General features: G+C 43.9%; 1 protein-coding gene across 16 annotated transcripts in view; it reads right to left on the reverse strand.

Annotated features, from left to right (window-relative positions):
- Positions 1 to 19,843, reverse strand: part of KIAA1217 — a 458,082-nt gene that overhangs the window by 41,649 nt on the left and 396,590 nt on the right. For 14 of the 16 annotated variants that reach the window (XM_079770404.1, XM_079770403.1, XM_079770401.1 and 11 more), the window contains 2 exons: positions 4,292 to 4,396; positions 3,725 to 3,774 (listed from right to left, as the gene is read on the reverse strand). In XM_079770404.1, the coding sequence (XP_079626530.1) occupies positions 3,725 to 3,774; positions 4,292 to 4,396 (155 nt within the window). The remainder of the gene's footprint in view (positions 1 to 3,724; positions 3,775 to 4,291; positions 4,397 to 19,843) is intronic. The other 2 variants (XM_079770400.1, XM_079770398.1) reach the window with 1 other exon arrangement.

Genomic DNA, 19,843 nt, shown 5'->3' on the forward strand with positions numbered 1-19,843 from the left:
ACTTCCTAGTTGTGTGTCCTTGGCAGAGTAACTCAACCTCTCTCGCTCTCAGTTTCCTCATCTGGAAAATGTGCGTCAGGGTTACTGTGTGAGATAATGGAATGAACACATGTAAACTGCTTAGCCTGGTGTCTGGCACAGAGGGACTCCCCACCGCAATCAGCTGTGATTATGTCTCTGAGCAGAGTGGGCTGGAAAAGCCTCTGCCAGCCCCCCCTCCTCCCCTGGAGTGTCCCAGGGCCAGAGGCTGGGGGTGACAGCGGTAGGCTGAGAGCTATAGGCAGGTGCCCTGAAATCCATGCACGGAGCTGGATTTGGTGGGTAGGGACCCCGAGTGATAAATTCCCCTTCAGATTAGTTCACAGGACCTGGGATCTGCTCTCCACATCCACACGCAGGTGGTCACATTCTGCTCCCAACGTGCACACGTGCATAAGGAGAGTCATCGTGCAGCCTGTCCTCAGAAACACACTCCTTTCTGTGCACGTCACCCTTTCCAGGCAATGGCCTCTCTTCCTCCTACCCACTGCGAGGTAATACACTTCAGTTGAGTGTATCTCACTATGAAATTTATTACATGCAAATCTGATGCAAATTTAATGTACCCTGTTGTGATAGAAAGAACCTGGGTTTGAGGGTTGGCCAGACTGCCTGTGACTCTTACTAACTGCGTGGCTAACATCTTTCTTACAGGGTTGTGTGTTAAATGATATAATACCCTGGATAAAATTCAAAGCATGCCTTTGAAATGGGAGGTTCCTTCTGTTCTTATACCCATAGAACCACATATTCCTAAAGTAACAGGAAGTCTGGGCTTTTCTTTTCCTTTACCCTTGGACAAATGAGCTCCTTAATGTCTATATAATTCCATGTACTTGTCTACAGAACAGGCATAATTCTTCTCTTACAGCTTACTTCCTTGGCTTCTGGAAGAATTAATATATTTTGTGCACTGTACAGGCTGCCATGGCAACGAAAGCCCGGTGGACTGCATCTAGCCCTGACACACTAGAATGAGAAAGACCAAACTCAGCGGGGACGCAGGGGAGCAAACACACATGCTTGTTGCTGGTGGCACTGCAAACGGGCTCAGCCTCTCAGAAGAGAAACTGCAGCATGTTGCCAGAGATACTCAATTGTTTGTCCCTTTGGACTTACTGATTCCACTCTGGGAAATACATCCCAAGGAAATTACACCTGCTCCTTCCCCCTTGCTCCAAAAAAGACATTTACAAAATTATTCAAAACAAAGAAATGAAAAACCTATACATCTTTAAAGGGCCTGGGGCACCTTCACACCAAAATATGAGAAAAAAATGACAGGTGGGTGGCCCATGTGGATGTGTTACCTCTGTGAAAGTGTGTGCGGTCTTCTTCCCTGGAAGATGGGAACAATGAGGATGTGCCAGGAGTTAATGGGTTCTCGTATGAAGAGCACCTAGAACAGTGCCTGGCACATTGGAAACACTCACTAAAACGTCACTCATGATGATGATGATGATGATGTCACCCGAAGTGAAAGGAATAAAAGCAGAGTAACAAAGCAGCACGTACATGTTGGTTAGAACAATGATATCAGATACTAATCATTTCTGGGCTAGAGTCCAGAGGGATGGAATGATTTAGTGTTCTGTAGTTTCCTTCTGTTCCCCCGACTTTGAGATACAATTGACCTAGACCATGGTGGAACCTGAAAGTGCATGTTGCTGTGATACACTTATATACTGCCATATGATCAGCACTGTGGTGTTAGCTAAAACACCCATCATGTCACATAATCACCATTTCCTTTTTGTGGTGCGAACATTTAAGATCTACTCTCTTGGCAACTTTCAAGTATATAGTACAGTACTTTTTTCTTTTCTTTTTTTTTCTTTCTTTCTTTTTTTACTTTTTTCTCTTTTATTGAATTTACTGGGGTGACATTAGTTAATAAGATTATATAGGTTTCAGGTGTACGATTCTATAATACATCACCTGTATGTTTACCACCCCAAGTCAACGCTCCTTCCATCATTTATTCCCCTTATACCCTATTCTCCCTCCCCAATGCCTTTTCCCCCTACTAATCACCATACTGTTGTCTGTGTCTTTGAGTTGTTTTTCCTGCTTAATCCCTTCAAGGTTTTTCACCCAGCACCACGCCCATCCTCCACAGCTATCAGTCTGCTCTCTGTATCTAAGAGTCTGTTTTGCTTGTTAGTTTATCTTGTTCATTAGATTCCACATATAAGTGAAATCATATGGCACTTGTCTTTCTCTGATGTATTGTTATCTATAATCACCATGCTGTGCATTAATTCCACAGAACTTACTCATCTTCCAACTGGAAGTTTATACTTTCTCACCAACACCTCCCCATTTCCCCATCTCCCAGTAACCACCATTCCACTCTTTCTTTCTATGAGTGCCATAGGTTCCTTTTTCCCTTAAGTTCATAATAGATCAGAAAAGAAATGAGAGAACAAGTATCTCCAAAACAAACTGGCCCTTGCTCTGAAGACAAGTTGAGTGATTTCTGTGAAATAATTCTCTGGATGCACAGCCATTGATTAACTTCTAAGTAACCCAACGGGCCCCCGAGGACCAGGAGGGCTAGAAGACCAGGCCTGCTGGCTGTGCAGCTGAACTGCCTGCACGTAGCCAGTGCGGCCCAAGACTAACAGAGGTCCAGCTGAAGTCCCAGATTCTGTCCATTCCACCACGCTGCACAACACTCTGTGGCTTCCCCAAATTAGAGGTTTCATCCAACTTGCCACATGCTTCCTGTGTAATTCAGTGGCCGAACACGTCCCTGGTAATGATTCTATTTCTAACCCAGTGGGAAGGTCGACCTCATATTCTTGACAGAGGTCTGCCTTGAGCCTGCAGGATAAGAAGTACATCAAATATACCAGGATACTAGGGAATTCCTAGTGGAATTTAATTGGGGCCCTTTGCCGGGGGGTTGCGGGGGGCAATGCTGGCATTTAAAAAGCAGGCCTTGGTCCAAGGATACCTTCTTCTCCCGCCTCAATCACTGGTGGCCCCTGTCAGCATTCGCCCCTTTTCACCCATTACCATGCTGCAGCTGGGCTGAGGTCCTTCCCTAGTGCAGAGCCTTCCAATGGCTTTACTTTGCACTGAGAATACTATCTAAATTTCTGACCATGGCATTTGCATGTGTTTCTCCCTCATCCTGGACGGCTCTGCCCTTCCCCCTTCACTACCTAAGTCCTGTTCATCTGTCAGGTCTCCGTGTGTGTCACTTCCTCAGGGAAACGTCCTTGGTCTAGGCTAGGACTGTCAGTTAAACATTCACCCTTCACTTTCGCGTAACACTCAATGCTCATATAATTACTTGTCCCATATCCATTTTCCCCACGGGATTAGGAATTCTAGGCAAGCAGCTGTGTCTGAATCATGCCCCCTGTCCTTACCCAGTACTAGGCACATAAATATTTGTTGGATGTTTGGCCATATAAATGAATAAATGAATGAATAGTGAATGAATGAATAAAGACTGAAGGGAGAAGACCAAAGGGCTTAGTCCCTCCCAAATGAACGACGAATCTGGAATTGCAGCATTAAGCAGGGACGGTGTGATGGCGCGGACAGTATCCGGAAGGTCTCTGCTCTCTGAAATCACACCACGTCGATGCCGTCGGGAAGGTCACGTGCTTCTGCACCAAGCAGAGTGCACCACGGCAGCCTGCAGGCTCCCCGTTGCTCCAAGAACACTTACCTGCACTCTCTGTGAGGTTCTTATTAGCTGATGTTTTCATCATCTTCTCGCTGAATAAAAGGAAAACAGAGTCAGCTATACAGTTTCCGAAATGCCTGTGTTGTTTTGTTTTTTTTCCCCCCTCCATTCATTATTCTAAGCAATGACAGCAGGTAGTGATGGTATCAAGCAATGAGGGGATTTTAGCATCAGCACCACTGCTGGCCGGGATGGAAAAGGCTTCCCAGGTGCGCGCTGGCGCTGCAGGTGGAGGACAGCAGGTGGGCACTCATGACTTTCAGAGGATGGCGGAGGTGGAGACGTGTGGGTGGCGGTTGCAGGCACTGCGCAGTGGTCCCTGAAGCCACATGCACTGGGAAGCCCATTTACCCTTCTTGGGCCAAAGTGTTACCTTCGACCAAGAATTACCAGGAGGGAAAAAACAAACACACAAACCATGATTCAGAGAGATGGAACTATTTTCAGCCTTGAAATGATTACAAGAAAACGGATTTGAATGAGTGAATTATCTTAATGATTAAAGAGAAACAGGTTGAATTATTTAAGTGGTTTGTTTCTTCTTTTTACCTAGATGCATCTTTGCTATTACTTGTAAGGGGACCTTTAAAAAGCGCAGACTGAACAAGGCCAGTTAAACTGGCAATCTGTCTCTCCATGGCTTGCATCCTCTCTCTGTAAAACAAGAGAATTGTTTGTTAAAAGCTTTATTGACTTTCAGACTGGTTCGTCTGGTGAATGATCACCGAGGGTCATAAAAGGTACCACCTAGTAGGCCAGCAAAGTGCACCCGCCTGGCTCCGGGAATGTGAAGAGCCTGCAAATCCCTGCTGAGCTTGAGTCGTGATCGGAGTTTAATACTAACCCCAAGACCTCGCTGAAAAGATGCTGTGCAGACCTGCAGAGGCCTCCTGCAAAACTGGAGAGTGTCTCCCTCAGAAAGAACTCTGCTTGCGTGTGGTGTTTCTGCGCCTTTCTGCCTGCTTCTGCCATTTTACTGCTGGCACCAGCGGCATCCTAGCCCAGCTGTGCCCAGTGGCTCAGGCCTCTAAGCTGTGCTCCTCAGCTGGGGGACTGGTGACCAGTTTTGGCGTCAATGATGGGGATGGGTGTTGTGTGTGAGGTAAAACTTGTTTTATCGTCTGAGAGCAACACCAATGAATGTCTCTTAAAACCATGGAAATACATGGTTGAAGTCAATGTCTGACTCTGGGGTGAATGGTGCTCAATCTAATGACACAGGAACTTTAACCTGTGTTAAAGGGCTTCTCCAGGATCAAGCAGAAAAACAAATATCCCTAACATGAATGAATAACCCCAATGGTTTACTGTGCACAGATGCCGCATCCGTTCAGGGCTCTCTAATGCTTCATCACAATTCATTTGGCTCAAATTTTTGTACCTCAGACAACGTCAGTTTCACAGAGCTATTACCATTATTTTCAGCACATTAAACAAACAACATCACAAGTGGCCTCCCTCTACTGGCTCGGTGCAGAGGGCATCACATGTGACTGCAGGCAAATTCAGTTACGTTTACTTGGGAGTTTAAAACAATAAGGACAGGCAGCTTGAATAGTGGGGGCACCTGGCCGGCCATCGTGCCCCAGGCGCAGGTGTCTTAGTGTGAGCTTGAGACAGAGAAGGGACCCCACTCTTCACCGAGGTCTCAGTGCCGCCAACCTCTCCTAGTGTAAGCGACATGCTTCCCATGCTACAAACTGCATATTCACACATTGTGGCTTTTACATAGAAGCCAACTATTTTATCTGGTACCCAGTGGACATGGTGGTGGTCTGTTCTTTCCCTGGAAAACAATAACTGGTTAAGTTGGACTTACTGAGAGATGCTATATCTACATCTTAAACTTCATGACAATCAAGCAGACTTTCAAGGGTAATTTGGTCCATATACAACTTTTTGGCCTTGGGTTTTGCCTTGGGAATATAACCCTTATGAAACACTGAGTTTAATTTCACAATTACAAGCTTCCGACTTCAGAATTCCATGCATTTTCTTTAGTTTAAAATGGATGGTCTGTTACAATACTGAGTTTCTTGGATGAAAGTCATGCAGTCTAGGCAGTTCATGGTTGTAAACCCACTAAGGGAAAAGAAATGATTTAAGCATGAATAGTATGATCTCTTTGCTCTAGTCATGTGGGAAGGAGAAATCTCGAGCAGTGAGAGTGGGAATGCATCTCCATCTCCATGCAGCGAGTTTCCAGGTGTTTCCAGGTGTGGCAGTGAATGCTAAACCCCTGAGCTGCAAAGCATTTTCAGTCACACCTGTGCTCCTGGTCTCCTCTCTGTCATAACACAGTGCATGTGCCAAAGAGAAAATTTAGGAAGAAACTACACTCAAGAGAGCAGGTTAGTAAATACCTAATGGATATCCTATGTTCATCAGACCCAAGTCGCTATGGCATCTCAGAAATGATTGGCTAGCGGCTGATCATGCTGCCTGCCATGTGGGAGACACAGACTCACACAAATGGGCTCCTGGGAAATGAGTGCCTTCCACAAGGACCAGCTGAGCAGCGGGTGAAAGTTGTCCAGGGCCCCCATTCTACCCACGGTAATGCTGGAAGTCAAACTCATGACCCTCGGAGTCCAGGTACATGTAGAACCACCTCAAGATGTACTACTTTCCTGCTCTTACCCAATCCCAGGCAAATACAAAGCATTGCTTTATTCTTTCTTTCTTCTTTTAAAAGCAGCATGACATTTTTAGGGTCTAGACAGCTTTGGTGAGGAAGCGGCTTGAGGGGTTCCATGAAGCTGGAGCGTGGGACAGGAAGGCATGGTCACAACATAACTACAGACAGAGGACAGTACTACTAAGAACTGTAAGAAGCAGGTAGGTCTATGACTGTAGAGAATAAGTGAGAATCTGGTAAGAGGGAAATGGCAGAAGAAGGGATTCAACATGGCTCTAGGCACAGCCCTGATTAGGGCTAAATCACTGTTCTTTCTGAACCCTCACTGGCCAACAGGTTTCATGACCTTGTCTAAGAAAGGTCAGTGTAGCATTAAAAACCAAAACTGCCCTGACCAGTTTGGCTCAGTGGATAGAGCGTTGGCCTGTGGACTGAAGGGTCCCAGGTTTGATTCCGGTCAAGGTTATGTACCTTGGTTTTGGGCACATCCCCGGTAGGGGGTATGCAGGAGGCAGCTGATCGATGTTTCCCTCTCATCGATGTTTCTAACTCTCTATCCCTCTCCCTTCCTCTCTGTAAACAGTCAATAAAATATATTAAAAATGGTTGGAATTGCACAATGTTACAGCACAGGCTGGGTCATCTCCACACGAGCGTCCAAAGCTCAGTGGGTACTTGGCTTTTTGCTGTGCTTCCCCAGACAACGGTTTTAGGATGCAGAGAAAGACAACCCACAAATCCACACCCCTTTTCTCACTCCCCAGAGATCATGTCCACAGAGTTACAGAGCTTCCTGGGGTCAGAGTCTGGATGCTTGGAAGGAAAGGCCCTAGATTCAGGCCAGGTATCACACCCTTGGCTCCCCGTTTTGTATCTGTGAGGACAGAAGAAAGGGCTCCCGTTCTGGGTGGCCTCCTCCGGGCTGTCACTGGCTGGGCCCCAGGAGGAAGACAGGATCTTTCAGAGCCTCTCGAGTTCAAAACACTTGAGCTGCCACCTGAGGGGAGCAATTCTCTCCCACTGCCCAGGAAACGGTGGGTCCTGCACGTGGCCGAGGCACTGACTGCACATGCGTGTTCCACTGTCTTGGCCAAAACCACGTTATGAAAATACAATTTTTCGACACATGGAAATGAGAAAACTTTTCCCCTCCTACTTAATCACCAAAGCGTTTCTGGTTTCAGGATTCATTTGAGGGAGATTATCTGATTTATAAATTCATAAATAAGATTGTCTTTCCATGTCATGGTTGGTAATCAGGAAACAATTTTATGGTTTAACTAAATTACAGCAACTGGAAACTTATGCAGCCTTTGCCCATGATGAAATGTTATGAAGTATGTTTTAATGTGAAACGGGGAAAAAAAGTGAAATGCAGTGGAAGACATTATATATGACCCTCTCATTTTATTGCAGTGACAATTTTGTATAATAATCATCAAAATATTAAAGATGCTTAAGCTAATTCTTGCTAATATCACTTGGTTTAAGGTTTTACAGGTTTGGTATAATTACTGTTGAAAGGATGGTTTAAAAGTGATTTCATAAACCATTTTCTATCATTCCATAAACCATATTTATGGGATTAGTATATATGGTTAACTAGTCATTTAGCACAGTAAGTCAGCCTGGATGAATGAATCTTTTCAGGGCCCAAGCATAATATTAATAAAAACTGAAGTCCAAATCCAGGGAAAGTGCTGATCCCAGTATTGAAATTCCTGCTGCGAAAATGGGCTTTCCTGCAAGCACCTGTCTGTCTGTGAAGACAGCAAAGCCTAGACTGCTCACAGTCTGCTCTCTGTCTTCAGAGTAGAGGGACGGAAAAATGTGCAATTGAGGGTATATTTTTAGCCAGTAACTCCATTTATACAGTGTTTTTGGTTCAAGTTTTCACCTCTAACATTTTTGACCAGGGACTTGCCTTTGTTCTGAGGCCTCATTAAGCCTGAGTTAAGTCCTTATCATTGCCTATCTGAGTAAATTAATGGCTATTAAAAAAACAAGTCAAGGCTGTAACAAGTCTGAGACTGGTAATTCCCCTGTAATGAAGCCCTTAGGCTATGTTTTTAAAGATCCGAAATAAATGCCGGAGATCTAGCTGAAACCAGCCAACTTTCTGGAGCTGGTAGGATTGCTTAGCCTCCAGTCAGAGGCATTCTCCTCCCTAACCAGTTACTAAGGTTGAAACCTAGTGGTGCAGGATAGCCAGTAACAATGATTGTAACCAGGGCAGGCATTCTGAGAGTACTTTCTAGCTGGTCCATCAATTCACTTCTAGTTCTAATATTGTCGGATTTGTTTCTTTGCTCCGGCTCATTCCCTGTCATCTCTCTACCCCCAGAAAGGGACAAATGGCCAATGAGTACTCAACAAATGTTTTTGAGCACTTAAGTTGTGCTACACGCCACAGTGCAAGCTGCTGTGGACACAGCAGTGATAGAGTACCATCATTAAGCAGTACCTTCCTTTCACAAAGTCACTCTTTTTTTTTCTGGGAGAAATCTCAGTGAATTAAAGCCCAGTGCCAAAGGCATTTCCCAGAACTGAACAGTGAACAGGCTTCAAGTTGTTTGCTCATGCCCTGACTCTCTGGTATGAGGGGGAAAAAACCAAAGTAATTGAAGACACTATTTTCAGATGAGTTCAACAAAACACTGGAATTCAAATGATCTGAACTTGTGATACAGCTTCAAAGAGGACTCTGAGCAGCCAGCTTTCTATCTTTGCCCCCACTCTAAACTATTGGTGAAAGAACTATATACTAAAGACATTCTTCTAAAAACTTCCAACAAATGTTAACTTCTCATTCAAACATCCAGATTTATTGAGGCGATATTGATGGAGTTGATGGTGACTACAAGAGGGCTACAATGTTTTGTGTGCATTAATATTGTCCCCCCACCCTACCTCTGCACACCCTTAAAGATAACAACCATATCTTGCACTTTTCTTGCATGTACGAACATTAGGTGAGGACTGAATACACAAAGGATCATTAAAAAATATTGTTTATAACCCTGACCTTGAGGGCTGCTGTTTGTTCCCCTGCCCACTGCTCATGGAGAAGAAAGGAGTTCTATGTTCCCTATTGCCACTTTACCCCCACCCCCTTCTGAATTACTCATCTGTACCTTCCCTAGTGCCATTTGAGACCAAGGCTATGATCATCCACACCCTCGTATTCCCAATCACTATGTACGGATGCAAAAGTTGGACAGTGAAGAAGACTGATGGGAAAACTATTGATTAATTTGAAGCACAGTATTGGAGGAGAGCTCTACAGGTACCCAGAACCACTGGAACGGTGAACAAGTGGGTCCTAGAGCAAATTAAGTCTGAAACATCACAAGGCAAAAATGACAAAACTGAAGCTACCCTACTTGGGCACATCATGAGAAGGCAGGGTTTTTTGGAAAAGACAATAATGCTGGGAAACATAAAAGTCAGCAGGAAAAGGGGGAAACCAAATATGAGACGGATTGACTCCATAGCAGAAGCCAGAGGCATGCGTCTCCAGGAGCTGAGCAGGGCTGCTGAGGACAGGGCACTGCGGACATCACTCATTCATAGGGTCTCCAGGAGTCGGAGCTGACTCAATGGCATGTAACACACACAAGTTCCCTACCTACATCTAGAAAATTCCCTCACATCCTTGGACGACTTCAGCCTGGAAAGATGTCCTCCTTTCTGCCACACTGCAGCCCATCATCCTTTGTAGCTTCAATATCCATGCTGATAACCCTTCCAAAAGTTTGGCATTATAGATCCTCAAACTCTTCTTCACAGACATTCTCTGACTTTAAGTTATTAGTTGGTAAGTTTTCTGTCCAGATCAGAAACTTCAAAATCCTCTCTAAGTGTAGCAATCTTTACTTGTCTTCGATTCCCTTAGTCACACAGATCAGCTCTTTACCTGCATCCTTACCTCCTTCATCCTCAGCCATTAAAACTGTCTGGAAATTCATTTTAATTTTCCTGCTCCTCACCTTGATGGTCCTCACACACTCTCTCCACTGTCCTGACTGGATTCTCTGTGGCTGGCCTCTCTCTCAGCCTTGCAGTTCCTATGCTGCCTGACTTTGGAGAAGGAAAATAAATGAGAGGAAAGGACCCCTTTATGTCCCCTTGTTTCTTCCCATCACTTCCTCTTGGTGATACTTCAAGGAGACAGAGTGTGGAATCCTCGTAAGGCAACCTGGTTTCCCTCAAGTCAGGAAAGACAATGACCAAAGCAAAGGTGTTCATCTGGATGCTCTGCATTTTACTTATGGCCCATGAAGCTACACACTGAATGACAACTGTAAAGAAATAAGCAAAGAATGGAGCCCCACTTATGAGGATCTGGGAAGAGAAAGCTATATCTAATCTTCACAAATTTACCAAGGCATTGAGAGAATGGGAGTTTATAATGAGATGTGAAGAGAAATGCTGTGGAGGTGATAGTATTCCCTGTAATAAATAGTTCTTCACATATTACAACTGCTGCTATTTACCCAGAATGCCTCAGTGATGTTTAACCTTTTGCACTCGGATGTCGAGATTAAAATTACTCTTTGAATGTATCAATAATTTGAAATATAAAAAAATCCAAATAAATAAGTTTGTATGAAAAGAAACTCCAGTTTTTTATTCTACTGCCGCGCTTTGTAAATTCTGGGGTATTTAAAAAATTAAATCCCGAGTAGAATAAAGGAATCGAGAAAAAAGCAAGCGAGTGCAAAGGGTTAATTATCAATAACTCAATTCAACAGTTGCTTTGAGTGTGAGCACTGTGAGAGCCCTGGGGGCCAATGCTGCCAGAGTCTTCCTTCTTGACCTCAGGCTTCAGATGCCCCAGCTGGGTGGCTGGGTTCTGCAGGGTGCGGTGCTCTTAGTAGTCAAGCGGTGCTGGATGGCAGAGTCGGAGAGGTCAGCTCCTCCTCCTGAGAGGAAACATGTGCAGGAAGGCAAAGCGAATAGTGGGATTTAGCCAGAAGAAGAGAAAGGAGAAGAGAGTAGAACAGAGTGTTCTAATAAGGGGAGTTCCAGACATAAGCAGAAGCACTGGACTAATAAAATTTGACAGAGCAAAAACAATGGACTAGGACTTAGGGGCAGGTTGCGGTGGGGGCGGGGGGAAGGGGGGTTGTAGCGTGGAGGTCATTGAGGCAGATCAGGTGACAGTGGTAGTGGCTTGGACCGGAGTGGTGGAGTGAGGTAGAGAGCAATGGCTGGAGGCAGGGAATCTTTGGATATAGAACTATCTCTGGTTGCCCAGATGTGGAGTGTGAGAGACAGTAATCAAGATGACACCAAGGCTTTCGGCCTAAGTAATAGATGAAGTTGTCATACATGAGATGGGAAAATAGGTGTTCATTTTTGGACATGCTGAGTTTGACTTGACCACCAGACATCCAAGGGGAGATGCAAATCTCCACTCATAAATCACTCAATATCTCTGAGTCTCAGTTTCCTCAACTGTCAACCTAGGGTAACAACCGCCTTCCCTGCCTCACAGGGCTGTCATCCTACCAGAATGAAGGTGAGCAAGAAAAATGTACAAGCAAGCACTTTATAACTTGCAATATGTTATGGATGTGGAAGGCTTCTTTTGTCACTTCAACTTCATTCATTCAACAGATATTTTCCTGGTATGGACTGTGTGCCAGGTACAATGGCAGATGCTTGGGCTATAGCTGTGAATAGAGCAAAGGGCTTCTTACCCTCCTGGAACTTACATTTTAGGGGTGAGGGTAATGGAACAACAAACCAAGTGAACTGGAAAGTTTTCTATAAATAAGAGTCTTACTTGACATAACATTGTGAAGCCATAGTCCTTTGTGGAAAGGAGCCATAATGTAGGCAGATCAGGTGACAGTGGTAGTGGTATATATATTTGCATATAAATATACATATACTATTTATGTAATCGTGTGTGCGTGTGTGTGTGTGTGTGTGTGTGTGTGTGTGTGTGTACGATGGTCGGTTAGGAAAGGTCTCCTTGAGCAGATGGTGTGTGTTTTTGAAATATTTTTTAATTGATTTTTAGAAAGGGAGGAAGGGAGAGGGATAGAGAAAGAGAAACATTGATGAGAGAATCATCATTGATCAGCTGCCTCTTGCATGCCCTCTACTGGAGATGGAGCCTGTAACCTGGGCATGTGCCCTGACCGGGAACTGAACTGGTGACCTCTTGGTTCCTGGGTTGACAGAGCAGATGGTGATTAAGTGAAGCCTTGACATTGGCAAGAAGCCAATCAGGGTAGACAGACATCTGCTGGAAGAGAAGAACAAATGCAAAGTCCCAGAGGCAGGAAAGGCCCAAGTCCACACACAGGAAGCTAGTGTACGTGGAATGGAGCTCGTGACAGGGAGCGTCAAGGGCTGAATGAATACTCTGCACACAGAGGAAACAGGGCCTCGAAGGCTCCCACTCCTTGTTAAATAGACACCCGTTCTCTAATGTTCAACACCGAGCGGATCCCACCTCTGAAAGCCGGCCAGACTTAGACTTTTAGAATCATGCAACTTTCTAGTTGGAGAGAACTTACTTATTTAGGCCCCATGATGTTCTTTCCATTCTAATTCAGTGATTTTGGCTAAAGCAAAAAAAAAAAAAAAAAAAAAAGGGCATGCAGGCCCAGCAGGCTGGGCAAACTGAGCCACACCCAGGTCTGTGCTCCCAACGTGCACACTCACTGATTTCCGGCGTTCTGACAGCGTTCTGCCCAGCACAGCAAATGCTCTGGGAACGCTCCAGGCAGCCTTTACTCTATTTCACAACATGCTTCCTGGTAGGCTGTTTTGTCTGGGACCAAATACAGTCCCAAGTCGGGCATGAGGATACATAGTCTCTCAGATCCAAATGGCCAACACATTATGGCTCCTTTCCGCAAAGGACTATGGCTTCACAATGTTATGTCAATTAAGACTCTTATTTATAGAAAACTTCCCAGTTCACAAAAGGATTTTACACTCATTTTCCTTTAACCGGCACAGACCCCTTAAGAGGTCATGGCTATTGTTCCGTTGTGGCCAAGGACACGGGGCTCAGGGAGGCGGGGTCCCCCTAGGGAAACACGGCTAGCTCACCTGCACACACACCTGCACACCCCGTGCTCCCTGCGGGGCTCTGAGCTGCCCGCCTCGTGACTCACCAGCTGGGGTGAGAGCCGTCCCTCCCCAGGGCAAGCCTACACCCTGCTTGCTTAAATCATCTACTTTACATTTTCGTTCTCTTCCCTGAGGGGAATTTTTAATATTCATGCTCTAGAAGTGACAGCTCATTTTTTTTTTTTTTTTGTACAGGAACAAACAAGTATGAATAGCTGTTTGTTCAGGTTCTGGCAACCTGAACACGGGCCTGTAATTTACCTTCCAATGAGAGATGGTGTCAGAAGCGATGGGAGATGGTCTCTTGCGTGGTCCTAAGGGAGCTTGAAACTAATTGCCACTCCCACCTGCCCTGGGTCTGCAACCTCTCAGCGTGCACTCAGAAGAAATAAGATAATGACTCTGAAGGAAAAAGAAAGAAAACCATTTCCTATACTTGGCTTCGCTCATGTGTTTTTTCATTTTGCCTTCTTAGATACTGTGCTTGCTGGAGGAGTTGGGATACACGGCCTTTACTAAAAAGATGAGAAATACTGAGACAGCATGAGAGTGAAAACATCGTTTGACTAGTGGCTCCAGTCACTGGGCCTTTGGGAAGTCTCCTGACTGTTTCTCCTTCTGTAAAGTCACCGATTAGGAGCGTGGTCTCTAAGACCCCCCGGCTCTGAAGATGGACAGGGAGGGAGAGGTGTTTTCTGGCAATGCAAGCTGGTCCTACAAGACTGTTGTGGGTAATACAGACTTCCTGAGACCTGCAGTTTTTGAAAGTGCAAATTCATGCTTATTAGACCTGGCTATATTTTTGAATCACTTCATTTGTGAAAAATAAAGTTCAAAATTCAAACAAGTGCAATCTCCCTGATCTTGACCAGACAGAAGGACAACCCCCAAAGAAACTAAAGTGTAGCCAGGACATCAGGAGAGCCCAGGAGCTGGACTTAGATGGGCCCCAGCTTCAGGCTGGGTCGAACCCACGGTGACTCTGCATTGAGTCAAAAAGGCTGAACCCGCACCTAAGCATGTATTCATCTTCTCTTTGAAAAAAAAGGTTCCAGTTGGCAAGGAAAGGGGCTTATCTGAATCTCACAGTATTTACGTTCCTCTGGCTTAGCTTCTGGTTTCAGACCCAAAGCATCTGATTGACAGCACCTCATGAATATGCAAAGGGAATACAAGGGCATATTTAAATTTCATCTAATTAGTGACAGATGATGGCTTTTCCTTTTGGGAAATTGGTTTAAAGTAACACAGACTTTCTGACAGTCATTCCACTGGTGTTTTTGATAGAATATTCCTTGGGTAAGAGGAGTGCTATCTTCAAAACTTGTCAGGTGGTTAAGTACCATGTTTATCAGACAGCTGTTGCCTCCACTCAGCAGTTAAGAAATGACTAGCAAATATTACTTAACCATGAAGCTTATATTTCTGTGACTGAAGTAATAATTCAATTTATTGGCTCTTACTTGACTTCTGAGACCAGCAAAACATCATATCCAGATGATATTTTTATAGGCTCCATAATGCTAGAAATATAGCAAATTTTGGGTAAAGATCAGTCTGACTTCCTAAGTAATATCTTTTCATTGAGTTGATATATACTTATATCTTAAATTCTAGCTCATCTCCATGTTCTCATGAAGGCTTCCAGACCAGCATGAGTTGAGGAAAGTGCTCCCTTGTCTGAATTCATAGCCATTGTTGTCTGTATCACTTCTTTGGAATTAATTATGTACAAGCAGTCCCCAAATTAGGCTTGTAATTAAAAGTTTACTTGTACTTTCATTGTTTAGAACTTGGAATAAATGGTGGTTGAATTTCCAGCTGGACCACGGAAACCTCTATAACCTACAGTGTATTATTAGTTTTATCATTGTTCTTCATTGTTTTCAAAGAAAACGTGGCCTGACTTTCCAGCTGGACTTCTCGACGCTGGGAACAGAACTGCTCCTGAACGAAGCTGCAGACTCTGGGGGAGCCATTTCCCCTGGAGGGACTTGCATGGCCTCCTCCCTTCTCTGCGCTTCACTGGGAGACAGCGTCACTGTCAAAGTGACAAGGAAAGAATCCCTGAGCAGCACCCATGAATGAAGAAATCCCATTTCTGTGGTTGTTCCTGCAAAACAGTTACTTAGTAGGCATTCAGAGTCCAGAAGTTTCCTGTACTTAACTGTGGCATAGCCTATATGTTTATATTACAATTTTGATGTGTGTGTGTGTTTTTTTAAAATCCTCATCCAAGGATATTTTTCCATTGTTTTTTAGAGAAAGTGTTAGGGAGGGGGAGAGACAGAGAGAGAGAAACATCGATGTGAGAGAGACAGATTGATTGGTTGCCTTCCGCATGTGCCCAGACTGGGGCCAGGGAGCGAGCCTGCAACTGAGGTACGTGTCCTTGACCGGAATCGAATCCAGGACTCCTCAGTCTGAGGGCCGACGCTCTAACCACTGAGAAAAACCGGCGAGGGTACAATTTTGATGTTTTATGACAGTCTTCACAGTTTATCTTCCTTGTGCATGGGGACTACATAGAAATTTCTTTGTGTCCTGCAAAGCATCCAGCCTATAGCTAAGCACAGAAGAGAAGCTCAATAAACATTTATTGATCCATAATTAGAGCTGCATGGAAAAGCAATCAAGATAAGAGTTGAATCATTCAGGCACTATTAGGCATCAAAACAGATAATCTAACAATCTCAACTGCACCTGGTTAGGCTTCTTCACCCTCAGTCTCATAGCCCGGGTGCCCTTGTGAAAGGATGCCCTAATCCTGGCTTGTCTTTTTGCTCCTGGACCCAAGATGTGTAACCCTGACTACTCTCCTGAAATGGACTTAAAATGGCTTTGATATTCTAACCATTCTCATCTGGATCCTGAAGCCCAGTTGATTCCATTTTCTTCACACTGAGTTTTGCTGTTTCCTATAATCTGTTCACCGGCTCTATGTTCTTCTTGGTATTATATTCAGAAATAGTCCTTTGTCCTAGCCAGCTCTGTGGTTTAAGCTCTCTGTTGGATAATACTTAGTAGGATGCTTGGCTCAAAGCAGGCACTCTCTGAGCACTTATGGTAGGGCAGGCATGGAGCAAAGCACTTAACTGTAGTCTTCTTCCATCCTGTGAAGTCCTTTTATTATCCTTACCAGAGGCCCAGTGCACGAAATTCGTGCTCTGAACTGGGGGAGGGGGGGTGTCCCTCAGCCCGGCCTGCGCCCTCCTGCAGTCCAGAACCCCTCGGCGGACATCACTCTCACAGTCTGGGACCCCTTGCTCCTTACCGCCTGCTTGCTGCTCCTTACAGCTCAGCTCCCAGCTCCTGTGGAGGTGGGAGAGGCTCCTGCCATCACCGCTGCACTTGCCAGCCATGAGCCTAGCTTCTGGCTGAGCAGCACCCCCGCTGTGGGAGCGCACTGACCACCAGGGGGCAGCTCCTGCGTTGAGTGTCTACTCCCTGGTGGTCAGTGTGCATCATAGCGACCAGCCATTCTTGTCATTCCACTGTTTGGTCTATTTGCATATTAGGGTTTTATTATACAGGATTTCACAGATGAGCAAAGGAAGGCAGAGCAAGAGTCAGTAATGTGTCAAAGGTCCCAACTGCCAGCAAATGTTAGAACTCAGATCTGAACCAAGCAATCTGGCTTTGGAGTCCACGTTCATAAATAAACACTGCTTGTTACTGCCTCTCAATAAATGGTGGATTGCAGATTGATTGAACTGAAAGTAATGACAGCAAGTTATAACAATAAAGAGGTTGTTTTACCAAGAGGAAAGAATAGAATTATAAAAGTTGTCAAAATCTGTGTTTTAGGAATGTCATGATTTACATTCCTTAAGTGTTAGGCATTATTTCATTTGCCCACTGCATTAAGTGGGAAAAGTCCAAATTTCCTTTACAGCAGTGCTTCTCAACCAGGGGCATTATACCTCCCCGGGGCATCTGACTATGTCTGGAGACATTTTTGATTGTCATGACAGGCAGGGTTGGTTGGAGGAGGAGGGTAGTTTGCTACTGGCATCTACTGGGGTAGAGACTGGAAATGCTGCTAAACACCCCACAACACACAAGAGAACCCCTTCCCCCTCGCCCAATTATCAGGCCCAAAGTATCAATAGTGAGCAAGTTAAGAAAACCTTGCTTTAGAAAGATGCCAAGTCTAGTTACTTAGGATACCTCTGATGTGGCTCACAGGAGAAGGAAAAAATCAATCATTCTATTTTGATAATTCAGATTCACCTCTGTAGCAGGACAAAGCACAGTTTAAAAAATCTTCAAATGTCTGTCAGTTACTGTGAACATGTTTAAATGACATAAATCTGAATTTAAACTTTCACTCAATCAACTGCTAAACCAAGGATGCATCCCACCCCTCAAAGCTACCAACACAGTAACATATAATCCTCGTAAAATGAGAAAATGATGTAAAATGATTAACAACAGACACAAGCTGCCAGTTAGCATGCAGGCTTCCTCCTGTACACAGAATTTTTATTTTCCCTTCTTTCTAATTGGCTCAAGACAAGAGGTTCTGTTTCTTTAAATCTGTGATGTTTCAGAAATCATAGCAGGATTCCACGTGGCTTCTCTTTCCCCAGATACACATGTCCAGACAGGGCAAGAATGTCTCCTCTGTGGATTCTTGACTGGTTTGTTGAATTTAGCTACTGTACGTGCAGAATAGTAAGATACGATCTTAGTTCAGGTTTACCATGTTTTGTTGAAAAATATTACATTAAGAGGAATCTGTTGTACATTTGGAAGGAGAGCAATTAGTCACTTTGAAATGAGTACCCTTAAATTTTGAGTGTTATTTCAATAAAGATATTGCACATTATATGGTCCAAACTATAAATACAAGAGAGCAAAACATAAATGTCCTAGAATTTTATCATTCTTAAGGGCTGTTTTATGTGCCATGAATAGAAATAATGGTGCTATTTAATGAAGTAATTTTATAACCGACAGAAGAGAGAGTCCGTGCACTAAGTCATGTCACACATCGTTCCCTCGGCATTCCCTAACAGGCACAGGGACCCACTCGCTTCTTGGAGTCCCAGCTGAAGGGAAGTCATCTGAGTAAAGCCAACTCATCACTCAAGATCGTTTTCTTTTCTTTCTAGAAGCTCAGATATGAGAATTGCTCTCCTGAAGGTCAAAGCAGTTGTAATCTGCTCATCTCCCCCAAAGCCCATAGCCATCTTGGGAGGAGAGCCCTACCAACATTTCTCCTATATACATGATTTTTCTCCAGATCTTCTATGTATAATTTGTCATTTTTCAGTGTTTTGTGGAAGCATATTTATAAAAACAAGAGATGCCAAATTTATTAAATCAAGGCACATGACTAAATATAAGAATCAAGATGAAATTACTTTAAACTCATTTTCAAGTCAATAGGGTTGTTATAAAATAATGTGCTCTCAAAACAAAAAAGCTACCATTGGAAGTTTCCTGAGCACAGATGGGAAAGAAAGGATTTTTCCTCTGTGACTGCAAACATCCTGCAGTTATGTGGGTCCTTCCATGGAATGCTCTTCTGAACAGCATCTGGATCCAGCTGTGCCCCAAAGAAAGCATTGCCACAGATTTCTCAGTCTCCCTCCTGTGTTTCTGTATCTTCCCATCTTAGATGTAAAAGTTCACTTCAGAGCTCTATAAAAAGAGCACTCTCAGGTTTATTTGCTTTTTAACATCATTAAACTGCAACAGAAATTGGTTTGGCACTTTATAGAACCCTATCCTCATGAAGTTAGACATTTAGGCGTTGAAGACGCCTTAAAAATACTTCCACAGATTAAATATATCTGAAATAACATCACGGTACAGATGAAACAATGGACTATAATTTTGTGCTTCAGTAAGTATTTTATGTTCCTGTTTTTAAAAAATTTCATTGACATAGTACTCACATTCATTGTTTTAAAAATAAAATCTACCAAGAAGGTTCTCTATATTCTTTCCTTATTTCTGCATAATTGTGCTAATATATTAGCTAGGGCAGCTATATTTTAAATGGCGTGTATATATTTAGCAGCTAATTATGCAAATTCTACCATGATTATGATTGTAAATATCCTTCAGGAGCAGTCACTTAGCATCTAGTCCTGAAAACATTTTTGGAAAATTCTGGTTAAAATGCTCAGAATTCACTTATCTTCTCAGTGAAGGTGGGACTCATAGTTCTTATGCACCAGGCAGAATATTGCACATTGATAAAAAAGTATGGATTCTTTAATGGACCTGAACATTATATGCCACTTAGTGGCTTTGTGACCTTGGGCAAGTTACTTAACTTCTCTGAGCTCAGTTTCATCATTTGTAAAATTGAAATGATGCTAGTACATACTTCACTGAGTCATGATGATTATATC

This window comes from Cnephaeus nilssonii, assembly GCF_951640355.1.
Source record: "Cnephaeus nilssonii genome assembly, chromosome: 1".
NCBI classification, from domain to species: domain Eukaryota; kingdom Metazoa; phylum Chordata; class Mammalia; order Chiroptera; family Vespertilionidae; genus Cnephaeus; species Cnephaeus nilssonii.